The sequence below is a fragment of the Pipistrellus hanaki genome (genome assembly GCF_964339955.1).
Source record: "Pipistrellus hanaki genome assembly, chromosome: 17".
Taxonomy (NCBI): Eukaryota; Metazoa; Chordata; class Mammalia; order Chiroptera; family Vespertilionidae; genus Pipistrellus; species Pipistrellus hanaki.
The window spans coordinates 32,887,732-32,912,599 of NC_140519.1; the positions used below are offsets into that span (position 1 = coordinate 32,887,732).

Sequence of the window (24,868 nt, forward strand, 5' to 3'; positions counted from 1 at the left end):
GCTAGATCACATGCAGGGCTCACCAGTATCATCCAGGACAGTCTCCTTCTCTCAGGATCCTTCGTTTAATCAAATGTGAAAGAATATTTTTCCGAATAAGGCAGTATTCCCAAGCTCTGGGGATGTGGACTTGATATCTTTGGGAGCATCACTTAGCCTGCCGTGCACATGTATCTAGAACCAGAATGAAATGTATTTTCTTCCTCTCACCAAGGTAATGGATTTTTCTGGAGATTTCTACAATTTTGTTCTTACCACCAACCTGATCTCAATGAGTAAGGAAGAAAAAGATAAATTACTTTTAAATGTTGTGGTTTTTTTGTTTTGTTTTTTCCATTTCCCTTCCCTGTTGAAATCATACAGAACCTAATAACTTTCCCTATCTCAACACATGTGACAACTGGGTAACTCTTTCTACTGTTTCTGCCTCCATCCTATTTTAGTCTTTCATTGCTTCTCACACAGGCTACCACAATAGATATGAAAATTGTCTTTTCGCCTTTATTTCCTTCACCCAGTGTGGTACTCCAAAGCACAGTCTTGGTTATGTCCCCTTGACTCCCTTCTAAAACCTTCGGTGTAATACTCTCCTCAGTCGCCTAATTATTTTTGGTGAATATAAACTGAGCACTATCCTAAGCTAAACATAATTTGATTTTTACAGCAAAGTTATGAATCAGGCACCTTGATTACAGTGATTTATGTAAGTGATCTAAGGCATAGTGCGTCACTGTTCTCCCAGGGTGACATGTCAATGAAACCCTAGAGATGCTTGTAAAGGCTCCAGAGGAGAGCGAGTGTGAAGTGGCAAATGCAGGCCTTCTAACTCTAAAATCACCTTTACTAATTCACTAACTCTGCTCTAACTTTTCTCCGTTTTTCCAAACTTTGCATGCCTCTTTCCTTTTATGTAAATTCCCTCTACTGTGGCTAAATTGGATTATGAACGGTTCACTAATTCCACCTCAGGGCTTGACTTCTCTACATTTTTACTAACTGAATAAAAAAAATTTTTTTTGGAGGAAGATCTCACAGTACATTGAGCTTACCTTAAATGTCAATTCCTGCAGGAATCCTTTTAAAGCGGAATGTGATCTTTGCTTTTCCTGAATGGAAGGGAAGGGAAACTCAGATAGACTTGATCATAGATGGAGGAGGTGGTCCTTATGGTACAATCCTGCAGCTTTAAATCTGGTCCTCTTCCTGTCCTGGAGCTTTGCCAGTGGGCACTCTGCCTGTCCCTCAGGCAGCCCATGTGCTGCCAGGTGGCACTCACCCCTGGAAAGGGAACACTGGCATGCACTAGAATGGAAGAATGGTGATGGACTGTTTTGTGGATTAGATATTTTTAATGAATGAGATTGTTATAATTATTTAGTGAATATGTCATGCTCACATGTATACATATTTTAGCTAAATAAAATAAATGTATTTTCATGGTTATTCCTTTCCCTGCCCCAAAGCTTTACAATATGTGATAAGCAAAGAGAAAGGTAGGTAGGATCCGCAGCTGTGAGGGTCCTGTGGGTTCTTGCGAGGCTCAAGCTGTGCCAACTGAAGTGCATCGAAGTAACACATGCTCGTTCTTTAAATAAAATGTAAGACACCGAGAGAATCACACACCAGCCGTTTCCCTTATCACACTTACGGACTTCCACAGTGATTTACTGATCACCATTCCATTCATAAAATAAAAGACGTACATAAATCCATCACAAAGTATCATTTTGGTTGTGTATATTGAGACCTATTAACCATGTGCATCAGGGATAATAACGTTAAAACCTTCGTGTATGGTTAATTTTGTTTGATGTATGGAAAGTTCATTTAAAACTTGAAGTATTTTCTAGAAGGGTACTGAACAAAATGAATCATCATTCAGCTGTTTAATTAACCTAATAAAATAATTTTGATAGGGAATTTTTTTTAAAAAAAATAAAAAAACGGCAGGAATTTGAACAAAGGTTATGGAAATAAAGGGAAATATAAGTATCCAGGCTAATCTGAGGACAGTTTTTATTATAAGGTCCTAGATACTTGTGGATACAACAATTCTGGTTGTGTCCTCATAGCTAAAGAGAATGGGAAAATTCAATCAGTGGCAAGAATCTAGACTCCAAAACATAGAAGTTAGCTAATCATTTGGAGCATGCATTGGGGTCCTAACACTGGGACATTAGATTCCCACAAAGCTGTTCAGGAAGTGAGTGGTCTGAGGTGGTGACAAACCCAGTGTCATAACCATAGTGAACGCTGCTAGATGTCCCATAGGCCTATCTTATGACAGAAAGCTCTTGTGGGCCAGTGCCATTATGGCGACTTTCAGTTCTGTTAAATTTCTCTTATGAAGGGCCCAAGTGATGTGATCCAGGCTTTGAGCTATTTTGTTAGAAGTACGTGTTCTTAACAGCAATTACTATCTCACAGGTACAAGTTGTCAGCTTTGCTACAGAACATAACTGGGACTCTCTGGACTTCTATGATGGGGCAGACAACAACGCTCCGAGACTCGGGAGTTATTCAGGTAAATGAGAGAGCTGAGCCTAAGCAAAGTGCAGTCACACTTCGTAATTTTACAGCCTCTCTCTTTTAAAAAAGTGTTTCCTACAACCCTGACTTGGTGGATTTAATTTGCTTTTTATAAACTTATATGCAATGAACTAAATCACAAAGTTAGACGCTCGTGAGGCATTACAGATAACGAAATAGAAATGGCTGTTTAAAACCTTACTATCTTTTTATTGTAATGGTATAAGTGTTTATTGATGCTTTTATGTTAAAGGTAATATTTTCAGTTGTGCTTCAGCAATCATATGTGTGCTGTGCCCCTTACCCTTAAAAAAAGGAGCAATAATATTTAAATATAAGATATTTCCTGGTAAGTATGGTATATGCGCATAGTAGAATGTTTTGCAGCCATTAAAATAATCAGGGGACTGTGTAACAACGTGGTCAAAGCTGCAATGCACTATTGAGTGGCAATGAAGAGAATATACACTTATTTCTATTAAATAAATGAGGTTATGTGAAATTAATGTATACATATGTACTGACTAGACAGTTTTAAAAATTACTAACACTTAAAAAATTATTCAATATCTAACAGTTTGTGGGTTTTTTTTAGCATATAAGAGGTGAAATTAAATTTTATTTTAATTGAAACTATATATTTTACATTCATTTTAGTTATACTTTAGTGGCCCGGTATACAAATTCGTGCACATTGAAAGGAAATGAATTAGAAGGTGGCTGGCAGGGCAGGACTGGGCAAGACGGGCTGGACATGCCCTGGAGCCAACCGCCCATGGTCCCTCTCCGGCAGGCCGCACCTAGGGTGGTGCAGTGGCTCAGAAGGCGTCTGTGGAGTGAGCAGGGTCCCTCCAGCAGGTGGAGTCCCTAAGCTTTTCCTGCAGGGATCGGGTCAAAACTGGCTCTCTGATATCCCCCAAGAGGCCCTGGACGGTGAGAGATCACTCTGCAAAGTTGCTGTCATACAGGGTGTGGGACTCAAATGCAAGTGTGCATTAAACCAGATTTGAGGCTGATAGTGCCCCTACAACAACACAGCCCATGTCATGGCTGAAGGTGGAATTGTGTGGCTCTGAGAGGAATCAGGCTTCTTTCTCTCTGGTTTTGGGGGTGCATCTCCTGAACCACCACTGCCAAGACACTGCAGCTCAGCAGCTCCTGCATTGAGCTTCTTCCCCTGGTGGTCAGGGCCAGTCATAGCAACCAGTCAGACGGATGGAGGGAGGGACACTAAGCATATTAGCCTTTTATGTATATAGATTATACTAGGAATAGAATCATAATCTATTAACTTATACATTTCAGACATACTGAAATAGGTTTGAATGGTTTCAAGTTTTTAATATATATATGTATATTATTTTTTCCCTAACATTTTTATTGGTCTTTAGAGGAGAAGAAAAGAGAGAAAGAAACATCAATGTAAGAGCAAAACATCAATTGGCTGCCTCCTAGCTGAGACTGAGCTCAGAGCCCAGGCGTGTGCCCTGACCAGAAATCAAACCAGCACCCAATCAAAGGACACCCAATCAATTGAGCCACATGGGCCAGGGACTTAATAGAGTTTCAAACGGGGCATTGTAACCAGTTTTTTAGCATCACCATTGAGGAAAGTAAAGAAGAAATATCTAGAATAGGAGTGATTTGATTTACTGATAAGATATATTTTAGATATTTAGACAGGAATCTTTCCTGAAAAAAATTTTTTATATAATTTGAGTATACATTTATTTATAATAGGTTAGGTATAATACATTATTAATAATGAACACACAGATGAAGATAATAAAAAGTGGTCAATAACATGCTCGTAATGACTGAGTGTTAGCTCTTGTGAGGCTTGTCACACATTTCCTCATTTAGTCTTTCTAGCCGTCCGCATAGGGGATTGAAACTTAAGAGAGATTAAGTTGCCCAAGGTTGTACAGACAATGTTCAAATGAGACTGGAATACAGCTGGTGTGACTTCAAAGCCGGAGACTGAAACTTAGATCCTCAAAGGACAAAAGGCAGGTCAAAGGACATTTGAGTTTTTGTTAATCTCTGTCTTTAGTGATTCAATTAGGACACTATGAGCTGAGATCAAAAGCACTTATATGTTCTGTAATGAATTCACTGTGATTTCTTTTATAGAAGAGCTAGAGAACAGTGCAAAAAAATTCGTGCACTCAAGGGGGCTTCCCTCAGAGTGGCCCGCACCCTCTCACAGTCTGGGAGCCCTTGGTGGATGTCTGACTGATGGCTTAGGCCGCTCCCCGTGGGAGGTGCTGGCATAAGTTGGCAGTCGAACATCCTTAGCACCACCATCACAGAGGCGGGAGAGGGTCCTGCCACCGCCGCTGCACCCGCCAGCCATGAGCCCCGCTTCTGGCTGAGTGGTGCTCCTCCTGTGTGAACACACTGACCACCAGGGGCCAGGTCCTGCATAGAACACTTTCCCCCTGGTGGTCAGTGTGTGTGCTAGTGACCAGTCATTCCACCTTCAAGCTGAAACCAGCTCTCCCATGTCTCCCGAGGGGTCCCAGATTGCAAGAGGATGCAGGTTAGGCCGAAGGACCCCACTGATGCACAGTTGGGGCCAGGAAGGGACACGGGAGGTTGGCCAGCTGGGGAGGGACCAAGAGAGGGCTCCAGGGCATGTCCTGTCTATCTCATTCAGTCCTGATCAGCCAGGCCCAGCAGCTAACCTACCCGTCGGAGAGTCTGCCCCCTGCTGGTAAGTGCACATCATAGCAAGTAGTTGAGTTGCCTTAGCATATCATTAGCATATTATGCTTTGATTGGTTGAACAGCTGACTGGACAACTGGACACTTAGCATATTAGGCTTTTATTATATAGGATCAGTGATAAAGGTCCACAGAGTTGTGCAATGTAAGTGTACAATAACTAGTTACTTAATAAAAATATTTCTAATACTATCGACTGATATGCTTTTTGAACTTTATCTTAAAAAATACAATTGACACATATTTATGCTTTCATTTGAAACTCCTTGAGTTATAATCTTGAGGATCTTTAACTATTTCTCAATGATAAATAGTCAAGAAATATTAAGCAGATATTTTATATTTTTACTCAACAATTGAATAAACTAGTGTATTTCCTTTACAAGTTTAGAAGAACATCATCATTCCGAAACTGGTTTGGCTCAATGGTAGAGCATCGGTCTGCTGACTGAAAGGTCCCAGGTTTGATTCCGGTCAAGGGCATGTACGTTGGTTGTGGGTACATCCCCAGTAGGGGGTGTGCAAGAGGCAGCTGGTCGAGGTTTCTCTCTCATCGACGTTTCTAGCTCTCTATCTCTCTCCCTTCCTCTCTGTAAAAAAATCAATAAAATATATTTTAAAAAAAAGAAGAAGAACATCATCATGATGCATTTACTGAAAGACAAAACTAACACTAGCTTGTATCTGGGAGTTTTTGAATGCTAACTATCAGCTTTGCTATCAGAGTGTCAGAAATATCAAACATATGGCCAAGAGACATATGAAAAAACTGCTCAAAGTCACTAATCATCAGAGAGATGCAAATTAAAATGATCATGAGGTATCACCTCACACCTTCCAGAATGGCCATCAACAAATGACATGTGCTGGCAAGGATGTGGAGAAAAAGGAACCCTAGTACACTGTTGGTGGGAATGAAGACTGGTGCAACTGTTACAGAAAACAATATGGGGTTTCCTCAAAAAATTAAAAACGGAACTGCCATTTGATTCCGTGATCTCACTTCCAGGAATATAGCCTAAGAAATCCTAAGCACCAGCCAGAAAGAATGTATGCACCCCTCTGTTCATAGCTGCACAATTTACAATAGCTAAAATCTGGAAACTGCCCAAGTTCCCTTCAGTAGATGAGTGGATAAAAAAAGCTATGGTATACCACGGAATACTATGTTATATAATACAGTTATAAAAAAGGATTACCCTTTGAGATAGCATGGAGGGACCTGGAGAATAATAGACTAAGGTGAAATAAGCCAGTCAGAGAAAGACAAGTATCACCCAATCTCACTTATATGTGGGATCTAATAAGCAAAATAAACTGATGAACAAAATAGACGGAGAGATACTGAAGCATGCAACAGACTGTTGTATTTCATAGGGGGGAGGGGCAAGAAGAGATTAAACAAAGATTTTATGTGCATATACTAGTATATACAGAACCAATAGACACAGACAAGTGTGGTGAAGGCCTGAGGGGGTGAACATGGAGTGTTGGGGATCAGTGAGGGAGGTGGGGTGGTAAAAGGACATCTGTAATACTTTCAATAATAAATATTTTTTAAAAAGAAATATTAAGGTACTTGACCTGATATAAAATATATTATACTAAAGGGCAATAAATGAATATATCCTCTGAACCCTTAAGCTAATATACCATAATAATCACCTGCAAACTTTAAAATTAAGTGTATGGAATATTGAAGTCCACATGAAATTCAAAACATCCATTTTAGCCCTGGCTGGTTTGGCTCAGTAGATGGAGTCTTGGCCTGCAGACTGAAGGGTTCCAGATTCGATTCTGGTCAGGGGCACATGCCTGAGTTGTGAGCTTGGTCCCTGATGTGGCGCATGCAGCAGGTAGCTGACCGATGATTCCGTCTCATCATTGATGTTTCTCTCTCTCTCTCTTCCTTTCTGAAATAAATAAAAATATATTTGAAAAAAAAATTATCTTAGGTGATCATAACACTTACTACTCTGACTTTTCCAAGCTCTCATTGTTCCTATCTATTTTTAGGCAGTAATGTAGAATGATCTAAAAGGCTGGGTTGACTTGCACATGCACAAAATATATAAAGCTCTCGCAGGTGCCAATCGCACACATGTGTTTTGATCTGTCATTGTCAATCATGAATTTAGTTGACATTTCTATTATAGATAAAAGGCAAATAGTGATATTAAAATATTTCTTTTAGTTAACTTCCTTTCTATAGGCACGAATTTGTGTGCCGGGCCACTAGTTTAGTGATAACCTATTAGCAAATTAGTAATTAGCTTACTTAGTTTTATTATAGTATTTATTATGTGTTTGATGACCTGCTTTTTAAATTATCATTTCAGGAACAACAATACCTCATCTTTTGAATAGTACATCTAACAATCTATATCTAAATTTTCAATCAGACATCAGTGTTTCTGCTGCTGGATTTCACCTTGAATACACAGGTAAGTATTATATCATGTAGTATTAACTTTAGGCACAATACAGCAGATGTCTAGAATTTACTCATCTTGCATAACTTAAGTTTGTTGAATGGTGACTTTCCATTCCTCCCTCCCCTCAGCCCCTGGAACCAACATTCTACTCATTGTTCCTACCAGTTCTCCTCTTTGATATTATACATGTAAATGAGATCATAAAATATTTGTCTTCTCTTTCTGGTTTATTTCACTCTGAAGGTCCATCCATGTTATTGCAAATGTCAGGATATCCTTCTTGTCCATAGTTTTAATAATATCCATTATATCTATATATATATATATATATATGATACACATCTTCATTTCTTCATGTAGGTGGAGACTTAAGGTGTTCCTATATATTGGCTATTAATAAAACTGCAATTAACATAGAACTGATATATCTTTGAGATCCTGATTTTAATCACTTTGGATCTATACCCAGAAGTAGTACTACTGGACCATGTTATACTTCTATTTTTAATTTTTCGAGGGGCCTTTATGGTGACTAAAAATTTACATACTGATCAACAGAACTTGAGGGTTCCCTTTTTGCCACATTCTAATCAATACTTGTTAATTTTTTTGTTTTGATAATAGTAATTCTAACCAATTTTGGGTGACATCTCTTGCTTTTGATTTACATTTGTTTGATCATTAGTGATGTTGAGCATATTTTCATTTACCTATTGGCCATTTGTGTTTTCTTTGGAAAAATGTCTTATAGATATTCTGCCCATTTCTCTTTTTTTAATTTACCTTTATTGTTGGACCATGTATGCCACCCCCCACTTTTTCCCATTGACCTCCCTCCACCCCTAACCGCACCCCAGGCTTTCACCGTACTATTATCTGCGTCCATGGTTTGAGTTGTATGAGTTCTTTATACATTTTTGGATATTCACTCCTATTTTCATGTGTTCTGTTTCTTCTGGGATTTTAATTTTTCTGTGCAACCCCCTCTTCTGGTTTAGGAACAGTCTGCTCTTTTCAGTAAGGATCGTGTCAGTGTGGTGCGGAGAGCTCACGTATGGGTCAGTCCACCCGTGTGCTCTGTAAGTTCTACAACGCATCTCAGGAGCTTTGTGCACCTGGATGTGCTCAGAGAATCTACATCTAAACCCTTCAGTTCAGCATTAATCTGTATTTTTAAGTATGTGCCATAAAAATTCACCACTGACCCTTTGTCCAGCCTCATGGTTTGGCCTGAGAACAACTACCAACTCCACCATTGTAGTGAAGGAATGGAACACACTGCTTCTAAGGAACATCCTTCAGATACTTGGTGGCTTTTCAGATATACATACCCCAATGGCCCAGGCAGTGTCACAAGCATTATTAAAGTGCACAGAATATCTGAAACTCTTGATTTGTATTATTTTGTAGGGTTTTCTGGGTAGGTGTATAGCAAACCGTTTTCAGAGGTCACCTCAGTCCACTTGTGGAGGAGAGAGTAGATATTAACTCCTTCTCAGATAGATACATTGCAGATAAGTTTGCCAGTAACACAGGTTGCCTTTTGATTATGTTGTTACTTGTGCTATGCAGAAGTTTTTGGGTTGTATTGTTTTTTATGTAGTTCTTTTTATTTGTTCTTATTGCTTGTGTTTTTGGTGTCATAATAAAAAAATCAAAACCAATGTTAAGGAGCTTTCCCCCATGTTTTTTTCTTCTAGAAATTTTATATATCAGGTGTTATATTTAAGTTTTTAATCCATCTCCAATTAATTTTTTAAAGTGGTGTAAGATAGGGGACCAATTTTATTCTTCTGCATATGATTATCCAATTTCCACGCCATTTATTGAAGAGACTAACTTTTGGTTTAGGTGTTCTTTTTTTATGCCAGTACCATACTGTATTGGTTATTATAGCCTTTCTTATTTAGTTAGAAATCAGAAAGAATTATATTTCCAATTTTTATTTGTTTGTTATTCAGTATTGTTTTGGGTATTTGGGTTCTTTTGTGATTCTAATTGAATTTTAATATTTTTTTGTATTTATGTGAAATATGTCATTGGAATTTTGATAGGGTTTGCATTGAATCAATAGGTAGCATTGGGTAGTATGGGCATTTTATCATCCTGATCCATGAATATCAAATATCTTTTTATTTATTTGTGTTTCTATAATTTATTTTATTAGACTTTTATAATTTTCAGTGTGTAGATCTTTTACCTTCATACTTAAATTTCTTCAATTATTTTATTGTTTTTTATGTTATTGTAAATGGAATTTTCTTTCTTTTTTAAATATGTTTTGTATTTAGTGTATAGCAATCAATGCAACTATTTTATGTATGTTGATTTTATATCCTGCAACTTTATTAAATTTGTTTATTAGTCAGATATTTTGGGGGAGTGGAGTCGTTATGATTTTTTGTATATAACATCATATTATCTGTCAACAGAGGCAATTTTTCTTTGAGTTTAGGGTTTGTATGTTGTTGTTTTTTATTGTATTTATGTGTTTCTAAGAATTTGTCTTTTTTAGATACAAAAGAAGTCTTATGCATCTAAGTTAAATACATATATGAATTTGTAGTTTGCTCCATAAAGTGATTATAAGTCTAATTGGGTGATTATGGGGTAATTTGGAGCTTACTGTCTCCCTCTGCCATTAGTACAGGATTGTGTCCATTTAGGATATTCTTTATCTCTTGCACTGAGCCCAGTTCATGAATCTTATTAGTATTCAAGACATATTTGTTGACTGAATAATGAGTGAGTGATACAACATCAAGAAATATAAGATAAAAAATACTTAATATTGGAATATATTATTGCCATCAGTATGCCTACACTGATATTGGTGTTCATAAAGGTATTTAGCACCTTTTTCTGTATATGTTTTTATAATTCTGTCAGCTTCTGCTTCCTGAAGGAACTGATTATTATTTTCTCAACATCACTTTATCTATCACTGTAACATTATTACCTCTAATGAAAATTCTGAGAGAAAAGAAACTCGCTATAGGGAAAAACAGAGGCTACACTGATAGGCATGTACAAAATTAAATTTTTAAATATATTTTTATTGATTTTAGAGAGAAAGGGAGAGGGAGAGAAAGATAGAAACATCAATGATGAGAGAGAATCATTGATTGGCTTCCTCCTGCATGTCCCCACTGGGGATCGAGCCAGCAACCTGGCCATATGCCCTGACCAGGAATCGAACCGGTGACCTGTTGGTTCCTGGGTTGACGCTCAACCACTGAGCCACACCTGGCTGGGCTAAATTAATTTTTAACAATACTTTTAGTTTTATTTTGAAGTTCACTTTTTAGCTATTGCTAATCTCAGATACAACAAATGCATCATTGTAATGTTAATAGATTATAAATGAGATTTATTCTTCATTCACCCAATAATTTTTTTTGAAATACCTACTACATGTCAGTTACTATGCTCAGCATGGGAAAAGCAAAGATAAATATGTCACAGTATCTTTTTTTTATGAGATCATAGCATAGAATAGACAGAGAGATAAAGCAATAATACAGTGCACTGAATACAGGAATAGAGGGATTTATAATAGAGTGTACAAAAGCGATAGTAATCAGTTTCATTTATGAAGTTCAGGAAATATTTCAAATAGTAGGTGACAATTTGGCTGAGTCTTAACAAAAGATAGGAGTTTTGCACTTAGACAGCAGTAGATACTTTAAGCACAAATACTGCAGGCTTAAACACTGCTATGATATATGGCATATTAGGAGAATTGCAACTAGTTCAACGGAGCTGAACTAAGGTTTGAGGCAGCACAAGGAACTAACGCTTCTAAAGGTATGATGACTCCTGAAAGGGATAGGATGACTCCAGAAATTTAACTTTATTGTAGTTTGTTATATGAAAACGTAATATGAAAACAGCAAATGTTTCAACACTTATTCATAATATAGACCATTAAGTAATTATAATTATAAAGAAATTATAGCAAGTTTTTTAAGTCCCTTGTATATGACTTTTGCATTTATAAAATGTTTTCTTAAATGCCCAAAGGTCCTTTTTTGTATAAGATAGATAATATAAGATCATTAAAATTTAATAGGATAAGTTATTCAATGACTTTTAATATTTTCAAATTGTTTTTTTTTGTTTTTTTTTTAAACTCTTAACTATATTCAATGAAATTGAGCCATATCCTTATCAACAAATAGTAGATACAAATTTACAAAGAATTTAGAACTTGACTGCTCCTCTTAAGGGAAAGCAATGATTACTGGATTTTAGATCTCACAATTTTTAAAAATACATTTTTAGTTATTTGAGGGAGAGTAAGGGAGAGGGAGAGGGAGAGAAACATCAATGATGAAAGAATCATTGGTCAGCTGCCTCCTTTACAGCCCCTCCTGAGGACTGAACCCACAACCCGGGCATGTGCCCTGTCAAGGAATCAAGTTTGACCTCATGGTTCATAGGCGGCGACCCACAGATTGAGAACCGCTAGCAGGGTAGCCTAAAACCATTGGAAGATATTTATATTATGATTCATAACAGTAGCAAAATTATAGTTATGAAGTAACGACAAAAATAATTTTATGGTTGAGGGTCACCACAACATGAGGAACTGTATTAAAGGCTGGTGGCATTAGAAAGGTTGAGAACCACTGTCCTAGAGCAAAGTAAATATAATTTTTAAAATGCCAGTACTACAAAAATCCTGTTGAGTTATATTAAAACATTTTTTTTGTATCAAATCATAACTTAAAGAAGCAAAAATATTCTCCAGGTATAAAAAAAAACAAACCTCCTTTTTGGAGAATTTAAGTAAATGCTTACTAAATAGTCACACTTAGTGATATTGTCACCTAAAAATGCCCAGTTGCATGTGCTTTTTTAAAAACAAAGTGAGTGAATTTAATTAAAATGGGAATTATAAATTAAAAAATGAAGGTGTATGGAGAAACATATATGAAAAATAGAGTTACAAAGGATGGAAAAAGTTGAACAAATAGGACAGAGGCCTGGGAAAGAGAAGAGAGAAAGAGAAAATGATACAGTGGACAGTAGTGAAATCAGTGACAGAGGCTGCCTAATGTTCTTTTAATTAATTTAAAAGTTTTTGCATTATCCTTCACGTTTTTAAATCTATTATCTAGTTAACATTGACATTAACATAGTAATTGCAAAATATTAAGTGAAAGGGGAGGTGAGGGGAGATTTGAAATACAGCTTCACAAATTAAAATAACTAATAACTTCTGCTCTGGTCTTTAAGGACAAATTTATGGAACAAGCTCTAGCAGTATTTTTGGCTGCTTTGCTAATAACAGATTGAATAGCTGCTAGGATGCATTTGGTGGGACAAATGCTGTGTAGAGAAGCGGTAATGTGGGCGCAGTGACCAGCAGGACAGGCTCAAAGGCTGTCCGGTCACTGTGCACGCTGGAGGACACTGCTTCAAGGAACTCCAGAGAAGGCACCCGGCAATCCGTCTTGCTTGTGAAAAGGGCAACTTAATTTCTGTCATGTTTCAAAATAGTAATTTCCCTTGGTGGAGAAACATCAATTTTGTGTTAATGCAAGAATCTGTTCACTGGTGGAGACTGGTTATAATAACTAGACCTAAAAATAAAAATGTTAAAGAACTTCTTTATATAATCAGATGTCCCCAGTATTACAGTCTGAAAAAATGAGAATGCAATAACCTTTACAAGAGAAAATTGTACTTTTCTAATGAATATAAAAGACTAAAAGAAAAAAAAATGATTTTAGGTTTAGTGAAAGTGGAAAACATAATTATGTGTGTTCTAAACAGGGTAGTTATATTAACTTTTCTCCCTTGAGAATACACCTATTTCACTGCACATCTTTGATAAAAATATCAAAGATAAAAGTTCTGTCTGCTGGGTAATATAGGGAAGGAATCACAACAGGCTAACAGTGGTCTCATAATCACACTATGAATACCAGCAACAAATGCCTAAGACATTAAGGTTTACTATAAAAAGGACAGATTTCTTAATTTGTTTTGAATCAAGAAGGTAAACTCTTTCTATATCCCTAAAGGAGTATTTTAAAGATAAAGGTTTCAGGAAACATGACAAGTGTTCTTCTCTCTTGGGAAAGGGAAATTTGGCAAAATTCCTCCCATCCTTCCAGGGAGTATTTTCCCCATCTGATATTTCTACACACTCATGAGGTCTTAGGGGATTAGGGGCAAGAGAGGAAACAAAAAACAAGATTATCTGATGGCATGGGTACTATATAGATATGACTTGCTTTTTATTTACTTAAAAAGTAAATGCTGACAAATATCTGCCTATAGTGTTCTTTTTCTCTTTGAATTTGAGATCATAACACTTTAATTTGGGAATGCCTGACTACTACTATAATAATAATTATTATTGTTATTATTGTTTTTATCATACAAATCTGATGTTCCTTCTGGACAGTCTATTCTTCACATGCCTTGGTCTCATTAATATTTCCATTGTTACCTAGTAAAGAAAGGCAACACTTCATTTCCTCCCTTAATTTTACATTTCCATATCGCTTCCCAAATATCAGAACAAACCCAGTTGTTTCGCCATTAAATATTCATTGAATACCTACTAAATTCGAATTATATTTGCTAGGTGTCAGTACTACAAACGTGCATTAAGATCTAGTCCTAAAAACCTTCAGACTTAATTGCGAATAAGAACATGCAAAGAAATACTTGCAGAATTACAGTGTAAACACTAAGTATTGTGTATTTAAGTCAGCACTTCTCAGATAATTGTGGATTATAGCTATCTTGAAGATGACTAGGCCTGACTGGGTAGCAAAGTTAGTTAGAGCATCATCCCTATACACAAAGGTTACAGGATCAATCTCTGGTCAGGGCACATACAAGAACCAACCAATGAATGCATAAATAAATAAGTGGAATATCTATAAATCAATTAGCAGGGTGTGGTTTTTTTTTTTTTGGTATTGAAATTATAAAATGTACATTTTTAAAAAAGTACATTTTATTGATTTTCTACAGAGAGGAAGGAAGAGGGATAGAGAGCTAGAAATGTCTATGAGAGAGAAACATCAACCAGCTGCCTCTTGCACACCCCCTACCGGGGATGTGCCTGCAACCAACGTACATGCCCTTTGCCGGGGAATCCAACCTGGAACCTTTCAGTCTGCAGACCGACGCTCTATCCACTGAGCCAAATGGGTTTCGGCAAAATGTACATGTTTTAAAAGGGGAAACTACATGCACTAATGGTGTTTGTAAATTTAGGCGTACTCCATAGTCTCTCAGGAAGTCAAAGGCACATGTTAACCTTACCAGACTACAGGGGTCCATTTGCCTGGGAGCATTAAAACCCAATCCAATGCAAACAAGAGTTTGCAGCCAAGAAAATAAACATTTATTTTTAAGGAAATAGTGCCATGCCCAGAGTCATAGGTGAGCTTTTGCTCAAAGACATAGCTCCCTGAGGATGAGTTAGGTTTGTGGGTTCTACTGATTGGTTGGGGCCCGGGTGGGACCTCTAATTCAGCTATGGCATTGTTCCCTCTGGTTCTTGAGGGGTGTGGTTCCTAGGGCCATTCTGCTTGCATTCGCCTGGGGCTGAAACACAACTGTAATCAACAGACCTGAGGCTTAGTCTTTAAGACACTTTGATGCTAACCAGAATCCAGTGTCCCAAGGACTTGCTGGTTAAGGAGAGAGTGGGCTGCTTGGACAGAAAGGAGAAAAGGTCACGAAATAAAGAAACAATTTCTATGTGGTTACATTACCATAATGAATACATTTTTCTCTCCTCCCATACCTGAGAGCACTCCCGATATCTGCCACTAGTAAGTTTGTTGTAAGTCCTAGGAAATTTCAGGTAGTCTAGAAAACATCTTTTTTATTCCATGCAATAGTTGGAGGACCTGAATACACCAAAGCACAAAGCTAGTCGTAAAATAGTAAACATCCAGAAACCTACCATTTAACTCCAACTTATAAATAATGAAAGATTCAATTCAGTGCAATAGTTACTTTACTGCTCCCCATCCTTAAGCAATATGCTTAAGTGATAACGCATTAGGACTTAATGAGTTTACTTTTATAATCACTAAAAATGGTTTCCTCCCTTGGGCTAATTAGATAATTATCTGAGAAAAATAGTGATTTTAAAATTAATTATATGTTCTTAAACTAATTGTTTTGTTCTAACTAGTTTATACAAATCATCACATAAAATACTAATTATAGAAACACCTCCTGTCCAAATTAAATTATTAATATTCGTCATGTCTAATTTCACTTGCCACTAACTCAAAATTTACATACAAATAAGTATAATTGAGCTTTATAAATGCATTTCACTCATTAACCCTGTGAAGACATTATGGTTGTATTATAGTTTGTTTCCTCTTTTCTGTTAATTAAAATTTATTTCATGATCATCTCATTGACTTTTCACCTCTTTATGCTATTAAGTTAGAGATGGTTTTAGTCTAAGTTTCTAGATTGGGGAAACATAGTAGAGACAGTGTTATAGAACAGAAGGACTTTATCCATCAGGCGTTGGCAGAGGCAAGCATTAGAAACAAGAATTGCAAAGGAAAAATATTGGCGATATTATTATTATTTTATTTAATTTTCTATACTAGGAAATAAAATAATAAAATAATAATAATAATATCACCAAAAATATTTTTATTTTTATTTCCTAATATAGAAAATAAAATAAAATAATAATAATATCGCCAATATTTTTGGTGCTGACATAAGCTACCAAAAACTTTTTTCCCCCCTTAAAGATATTTTATGGATTTTTAGAGTTAGAGCAAGAGAGGAGAGAGAGAAAGAAGCAGAAACAGCTGTCTCTGAGGGAGGGAGAGAGAGAGAAAGAAAACGAGAAAGAGAGAGGGAGAGAGACTTTTTTCTAGAACTAGAATTTGAAACTAAATATAATAAAAGTCATAAGGACTCTCAGCTTTACCAAAATGCACACAGAGGTTATGTTCTTAATAACTCTGAATTTTCCCTCCATTACTAAACAGAAGGAAAATATTGCTTGCTACGTTAGTTAAGGTTTTATGACTGTTTACAGTCTATATCCTGCCTGCCTTTATCAGCTTTGTTTCTTGCCACCTTTCCCCAATTTCTACATGTGTTTGTGGGGAAAACACTTCTCTTGTTTATAAAAGAAGGAAAAATCTCTCAAAACTCCACGCCATTTTGTCTGCAAATGCATCACATATACCTTCTCCCTTATTGTCATGAATTGGTGAAATAGATCATTTTTAGTGCTCAGTTAGGTTATTTCCTATGAAATTATTATTTAAATAAAGGACAACCTTTATTTATTGTGATTATTGCACTACACTGTAATCATGTTTTAAACTAACCCCTCTGTAGTTCCAAAAAGGGTTTCTTAAGAGCACGGTTAAATTGCTAATTTAAACACTCCCAGCATCTAACACGATGCAGAGTATACAATAAGATGCTCAATAATGGCTGATTTAATGAATGAATGGAACCTGCATGTCAGATTCCATTGAACATTTTATCATTTAATTTAGTGTTTCTTTGTAGGCTAGAATTTCCCAAGTAGTATCTATTACTAAATGTCCAATTAGTTATTCTTAGTAATGCTAAGTTAAATGTCAGAGAAGGTAAGCAGAGTTAAAGTAAGAAAGCGTTGAGGATCAAGATAAGCATGAGCAAAGTCTGCACATGTTCCTAAATCACTGTTCCCTGTTGAGATTATTGTCAGAATTGTTCATCCTAAAAAAAAAAAAAAAAAAAAAAAAAATCCATAGTCAAGTTACATGCTACAAAATATGTATTTGTTTAATAGATTGACTAAGTAATTCCAAGGTACTTTTTTACCATAAATAAGTCTGCATGCGTACTATTGCAGTTTTCTTCATTCTCAAATTAGCCTAGCTCTTACTGAATTCACACTTTGTCACTGACTTCTATGTGAGTTTCAAACTGTTGTCTTACGATGATAAATGTGGGATGCCAAATGCTAATTCTAGTACATTAAAATTCCCTCAGATGTAGTAAAAACATAGAAATAATAGTTCTTTCTTTTATATCCATTATTTAGGGACAGTTTTTAAATTGAAGACATGCAATATATTTAGAATAACGAGCTCTTCATTTTCACTGAACACAACCTCTTGTGCAAAGAGACAATTCAGTTCCGATTTCTTTCTCACATGAATGCAAATCCACTGTTTTTGGTCTTCCTTTTCAATAAATGTCTACATGGGTTGTCATGTAAAATTTGTGAAGGAGTTTTTTTTCATTTACAAACAACGTTACTGGGAATCTTAGCAATAATTAAGCTTTCTTATTCCTGACTTCCTTTCTTCATGCATTAAAGATTCCTTAAAATCATTGTGAAATACAAGGAAGTAATATATATGTAATAATGTAATCAGAATTATCCAATATAAATGATATGATTAACAACACTTTAGACTCTAGATTGATTGCCTTGTAAACAGAATTGGAAAGCATATTTAGTTATAAATAAATGTTAGAAATATGAACTGCGGTTTCAATACTTCAGTTGGGGTAATTGCCCGCAGTGATTCAACAGCAGACATCACTGCAATTTTTGATATGGATTTATTTGTTCCTGGATTTCTTTCTGGCTGTTTGGGGCTACAATTGCAGACTAATTGATCCAAATCTCATTAAAAAATTCAGTCAGAGTATGTTTGATTGCAAAGGGCATACTTTTACATCTCACTTATGAAGCTAAAAAGGACTATTTTGATTCCCTTGGATAAGCAAGGGGAAATACTTTCCAACATTTTTACAAATATTATTTTTTGTTGTTGATTTTCACAAATAACAACCTATTGGTTTTATTATTTATAAAGAAGTAAAAACTGTTAAAGAAGACATTTTAAAATTATTATTTAATAGTCAGAGGCTTATTTGTATAAGTAAAAAAGTGTCTATAAAATATGAACTACATGATTTCAAATGATTCTATTTTATTTTTTTAGTACGCATAAAAATGGATGCAAAGAAATGAGAGGCCATTACTATATGACTTCTCCTGCTTATCTGTTTACCTCATCACCTTATTTTCCTGTAATAATCTTATTCAACAGATTAGCTGGTTCAACTCAATTATTTCTAGAAAAATAGAAGGGAATTTGTTTTGTACTCTCTAAATCTCTGATAGTACTAATTTATTCAATAGATAAGTGATTTCATTACTTACAAAAATAACTTATGTTCATTTATAAAAATGTTGAAAATGCAAGGAAATATAAGGAAGGACATACAAATCACTAAAAATCTCATAATCAAAACAACCACTGCTAATAGTTGGCATATTTTCTTTTTGTCATTTTTCTCTGTGATTATATACTTATAAGAATTTTAACTTACAAAATTATTATAACATAAGTTAATAAGAATTTGTATCACTTTTCAGAATACATATCTTTTTACTGTTTCAGAGAGGGAGAGAGAGATAATCAATAATGAGAGATAATCATTGATTGACTGCCTTCTGTATACCCTCCACTGGGGATCGACCCTGCAACCCAGGCATGTGTCCTGACCAGGAATCCAACTGTGACCTGGTTCATAGGCCGACGCTTAACCACTGAACCACATTGGTCAGGCCCATATCATTTTTTTTTTAAGTTAAAGTTCTTTCCTAAATATTTCACTATATATATTTTATATAGTAACATTGATTTTAAAAAAAGAATCTCAATATCTATGGCATCACTGTGTCATAATTTTACTTTTTCTCCTCCCAAAGGAGGATATTGACACTTGTAGTTATTAATAGCTTTCTGTGTATATGACCATGAATGGAGAACTTGACAGAAAGGAAAAGAAATGAGCATGTACTCAATCTGGTGAAGATTAATAAATGTACTGTTCAGGACTCGCAGAAAGCAAAGGAAGGTAAAACAAGGCATGCATGCTTATATGATAACACAGTTTATTTTTTGTATCCAGTAATTCCTGAAAAGGGCTCTATGAAATATAATGTGTGCTCCCACAGGGGGAGCACTGCTCAGCCAGAAGCCCTGAGCAGAGCCCAAGGCTGGCGCGTGCAGCAGTGTTGGCTGGAGCCTCTCCCACCCCCACAGCAAAGCTAAGGATGTGCAACTCCTGGCAGGGAGCAGGCCTAAGCTGCCATCCAGACATCCCCCGAGGGCTCCTGGGCTGTGAGAGGGTGCAGGCCAGGCTGAGGGACCCCCCCAAGTGCACGATTTTTGTGCACCAGACACCTCCAGTATTTTAATAATATGTAATACATTTAATATTTAAAAAGATGTTTTGGCCAAAAGAAAACCAGTGATTTTCTTTAAGTCTTGGAATGAATTGTTTAAGAAAATCATTTGTATTTTGTATGCTTTTATTCGTTTATGTTGAAAAGTAAATTGAATTATATCATTATCTTCCTCTCTGAAATAGAGGATTTCATGCATCGCACAATACTTTTCAGGCCTCAATAAGATGCTTGTTTTTCTTCTTTCTGATTATATTTGGAGAAAAAGTCTTACTTGTAATTATATTTAAAATTTTTTACATGAAATGAACATATTAAAATATATCTCATGAATTAAAAATTCCATTCTTTATGAAGAATGGAATTTTCCAGCTGATATGAATGAAATAGTAAATGATTTTTAGTCATTTTACTGAAAACATTTTGCAACTACAATTTCATTTTATTTTCACAGTAAATTATTATTATTTATTGTGGGGTTTTATTTTATGAATTTTTATTTTTGTTTTACAGTAGAAGAGATTTAGGCTGGGAGTTAAAAGAGAATTTAAGTATAATCACAGAGCTGCTTAATGTTTAGTAGCATAAAAATTCAAAAGTTATTGGGCGTTCCAAAGTCATTGCTCTTCACATATTGCAGTTAAATCTTGTTCATGTAATATTCTTATTGCCACACTTTAAAAGTAGTTTTAATGACCCAGATATTCAACTTTAATAATTTAATATGCATAGATTTTAGCAGTCATTATTTGAAAGTTACTTATATTATTATTATTATTAAATATTCTTAGCAATTGGTTTGGATTCCTGTCCTGAACCACAGACCCCCAGCAATGGAATTAAAATTGGAGACAGATACATGGTTGGTGATGTGGTGTCATTTCAGTGTGATCAAGGCTATTCTTTGCAGGTAAGTTTATTTTGAAAGCATAGTTTTTATTTTAATTACCTTTTTGGGATATTTTAACAAACCAATTACTATTATCTTCAAGTTTTAAAACTATATTGATCTCGGGCTTCCTTAGCCTGAAGTCAAACGGCATTGAATTTTTCAATAAAACGTATGTGTAAGAGAAATTTGTTGAAGTGAAATAAATGTGTTTTAATTGCAGCTAATGAAAAATGAATCTTGAATCAAAATTAATTATTCATTTTTCTCTATTCACATAGGATGTCACAACTGAGCTCATGGATTTTAGAATGTGAAAATAAAAAAGAGGTTCTACTTAAATCATTAAATGAAATTTCCATAACAATAAATTCCCCAAATTAGTAAAAAAAATCAACCACAAGTATATTTTCCTAAAGAAGTGGATTGGCAATGTATATTCAGATTTTTTTTTTGGTATTTATATCAATCCTTTGTTATACATTTCTGAAGGGTTCCAAAATTATGGTCTCATAAAAATCTCCCTAAAGAATAGGCTTATTAAAAAATTAAAAGAAAAGAAGCACAAACTATTTCATATATTAAGTAAATAAATATCTAAGAGGAAGTTAAATTAAAAATTAATAATTTATAGTCTTTATGATTGTGTCACAAATAATTAGTCTCAGAAGGGCAATCAGGTCTATCTGGATATTATATATTAATTTAAAATTTAATATACCTCAACACCTGTTTTAATATCTTTATGAAAGAATTTTTATCATTATTTAATCTTATCTTGAATTGTACAGCTATTATAAACCACTATATATGGCCATTATACTAGTGTAATCATTGTAGTGAAATGTTTTGATAAAAAATATAAAATACAATTCTAATATGATATGGAGTCTTAATTTTTCTATCTGGACCTTTTTTTTTAAATTTTATCAAAAGTATATATAATTATCTTTCTTATTTCAAATGATATACTAAGATTTACAGTAAAAGTTAAAATCTATAAAAGTGACAGTATGTATTTTACCTTGTTTTCATAATATTCTTTCACTGTATTATGTTCAATCTAACTTTTAAAAGCTATACTGAACCCGGCCTCGGTTGCTCAATAGTTGAACATCAGCCTGTGAACCAAGAGGTCACAGTTTGATTCCCGGCAAGGGCATATATGCCTGAGTTGCTGGCATGATCCCTAATGTGGGGTGTGCAGAAGGCAGCCGATCAATGATTCTCTTTCATCATTGATGTTTCCCTCTCTCTCTCCCTCACCCGTCCTTTCTGAAGTCAATTAAAAAAATAAATAAATAAATAAAAAGCTGTACTGAACTTCATTGTCCTATTTACACAGGGTCATTCTCACATAACATGTATGCCTGGACCTGTAAGAAGATGGAATTACCCGATCCCAATTTGTTTGGGTAAGTTAAAGAAATATAAGACAGTTATAAGGTTCATGAAATTTTAAAGTTACACTCTTTATATGGTATTGCTCAAACATATAGTTTGCCTTTTGTCAAGTTTTGTGGAAAAAATACTTTGAGAAGTTTCATTTTTTTATTTTAAATTTTTATAGGTCTTTTTTGTTTTTTTTTTAACCCCAATTTGATATCAATGAGTGACTTTAAACTTAAGAAAACTGAGAAAAGACATTAGGTTTTTTGATTCTCCCAGGGAGTTTTTTTCAGTATAACATGATAGGAGTACCCAGGGATCGGGAAAATTCTAAATACCCTACGGCTTACTACTGAGCCAGTGTAGATAAGGAATCTGGAGACTCCCAGAGGGAACATGACACTCCAGGGGATGTCTTTAGTGGTGACAGGCAATGGAGATATGGGATATGTGTCAAAAGAGCATTAGAAGCTTTGAAAATAGGGACATAAACATTTGCCCTAACTTAATGCCGCTTCCAAATATTTCTATCTCGCCCTTTATTATTATTGTTTTTCTCTTCCTCATTTCTGTTATCTGTATGCAACCACTGGAATACTGGGTTCTACAGAGTGTGAAAAGTATGTAGGGAAGGATATCTATCATTAAAATATCCATTTACCACTCAGAGTGGTAAAAATAAGAGAAATGAAATGAGAGTAATTTAGTATTAAATTATGCCATTGATTATATGATGCAATTTCAGAAATATGAGACTGGTATTGACTGAACTGGTGTTGGCTGAGAAATTAGTCAGTCCCTTTTATTTACATGGTTTTGGAAGGTTTGTTATTAAGATAAATGGATAAAGAAGAAAGCCCTCTCTGAATAGCAAGAAGGGCAAAATCAAAAGAATTGATGTGATTTTTATACCCACTGATACAAAACTAGAGGCCCGGTGTACAGATCTTGCACCGATGGGGTCCCTAGACCTTACCTGTGCCCTCTCGCAATCCAGGACACCTTGGGGGAGGGATGTCAGACTGTTGATTTCAGCCGGATCCCAGCAGGCCAGGCCGAGTAACCCCATTGGTCCACAAATCTGTGCATTGGGCCTCTAGTATGCATACAGGGATCTTTGGTTAATCTCTTCCCGCTCCTCTCCCTCCCCCTCCCCTTCCTTCTGAGAGTCATTAGTCTGTTCCATGTTTCCATGCCTATGCATTGAGCGCCTTCCCCTTGGTGGTCAGTGCACATCAGAGCTAAAGGTCGAACAGTTGCTTTGGCATTTATATATATAGACATACATAATGCCTATTGTAAAAATGTATATATACAGATAAATATCAATTATGTGTGTGCTATGTGTGGGGGGTGTATTTATGTGTGTATCCAATTGAGTATAAAAAATAGGGGACGTAATAAAGTATAAAAAACAAAATAAATATTATGTATATTCTACTGATATCAGAATAGAGAGTGGTGAAGATCTTTTGTTTATCACTATATTGCCAATGCCTAGAAAATTTTTCATCTTAAATATCCAATGAATATTGCTTCATGAAAAAATTAATTAATATAAAGTTTTTGGATTCTACACAATGTGTATATTTTTATAATGTTCTTCTTCTTGACAGTAACCTAGAAAAATTTCCCATGTCATAACATATTTTAAAAAATTGGATTTTTAAAATGGCTTCATGGCATATGGCATAGGTCTAATTTGTGCAGTTTTACTCTTTTTCTTAGTTTAGTGTTTTGTCTTTTTAATACACATTTAAATCTTTTTCACATGCCTTCATGCACACTTCTAATTATTTACTTGAGATTTTACCCAAGTAGATGCTTAAAAGCTTTGAAAAATATTGCCAAATTGATTTTAGAAAATTTTATTATGTTAAATACCACCTAGCATTATATGATGATTTCCATCTTGTTATTTTTGTGGAACCAATTATTACTCTTAATGAATGGTTAATTTTTAGGTAAAGTATTGCATTTTGATTAACTATTCATTCCCTACTGTATATTACTAATGAGAGAAGTATTCAATGGAAATTATATTTTAATAAAACTTGGCTAGAAAATGTAAATTGTATTACATAGGGGTACATTGGTATGAAACTACAAGGATTATGTAACAGATTTTGATGTCCATCATATCTATATTCAAATCTCAGCTAGGGTGCATTAGGTATGTCCGGCGAGTGTTTTATTCTTTGCACTACTGTTTGCTCACCTGTTGCATGGAATAATGTTTGTCGTCCAGGCCTACTGTAAGAATTAAAGGAGATAATCTGTTTAAAATCTATATCACTGAACCTGGAACACACAGGACATTCAGGATATTAGTTATTATAATGAAACATAGGTATCTATATTATCCTATTTCATTATATAGGTACACGTATAAACACACATGCATATATATATATATATATATATATATATATATATATATATTTCTGTAGAGAAAAAGAAATATAAACTTGTATGTGAGTAGTAGAATTATAATGCATTTTTATTTCTTTTCTACTCATCTTATTTTTGAACAAGTTTGTGTGATATTTGATTGACAAAGTATTTGAATTGCCGTCATGGCTGTATAAGGAGGAACTGAAGGCAATGGGACTGATTCAGAGAGTATCTTAAAACTCTAGTTACCAAGGTTACAGTGTGATGAACTGTAAAATAAAC

The 24,868-nt window shown here is 35.0% G+C and overlaps 1 protein-coding gene across 2 annotated transcripts in view; it reads left to right on the forward strand.

Moving 5' to 3' along the window:
- Nucleotides 1–24,868, forward strand: part of CSMD3 (CUB and Sushi multiple domains 3) — a 771,720-nt gene that overhangs the window by 655,583 nt on the left and 91,269 nt on the right. For both annotated transcript variants that reach the window (XM_084864313.1, XM_084864314.1), the window contains 4 exons: nt 2,428–2,524; nt 7,596–7,700; nt 20,706–20,824; nt 22,149–22,218. In XM_084864313.1, coding sequence (XP_084720439.1) covers nt 2,428–2,524; nt 7,596–7,700; nt 20,706–20,824; nt 22,149–22,218 — 391 coding nt within the window. The remainder of the gene's footprint in view (nt 1–2,427; nt 2,525–7,595; nt 7,701–20,705; nt 20,825–22,148; nt 22,219–24,868) is intronic.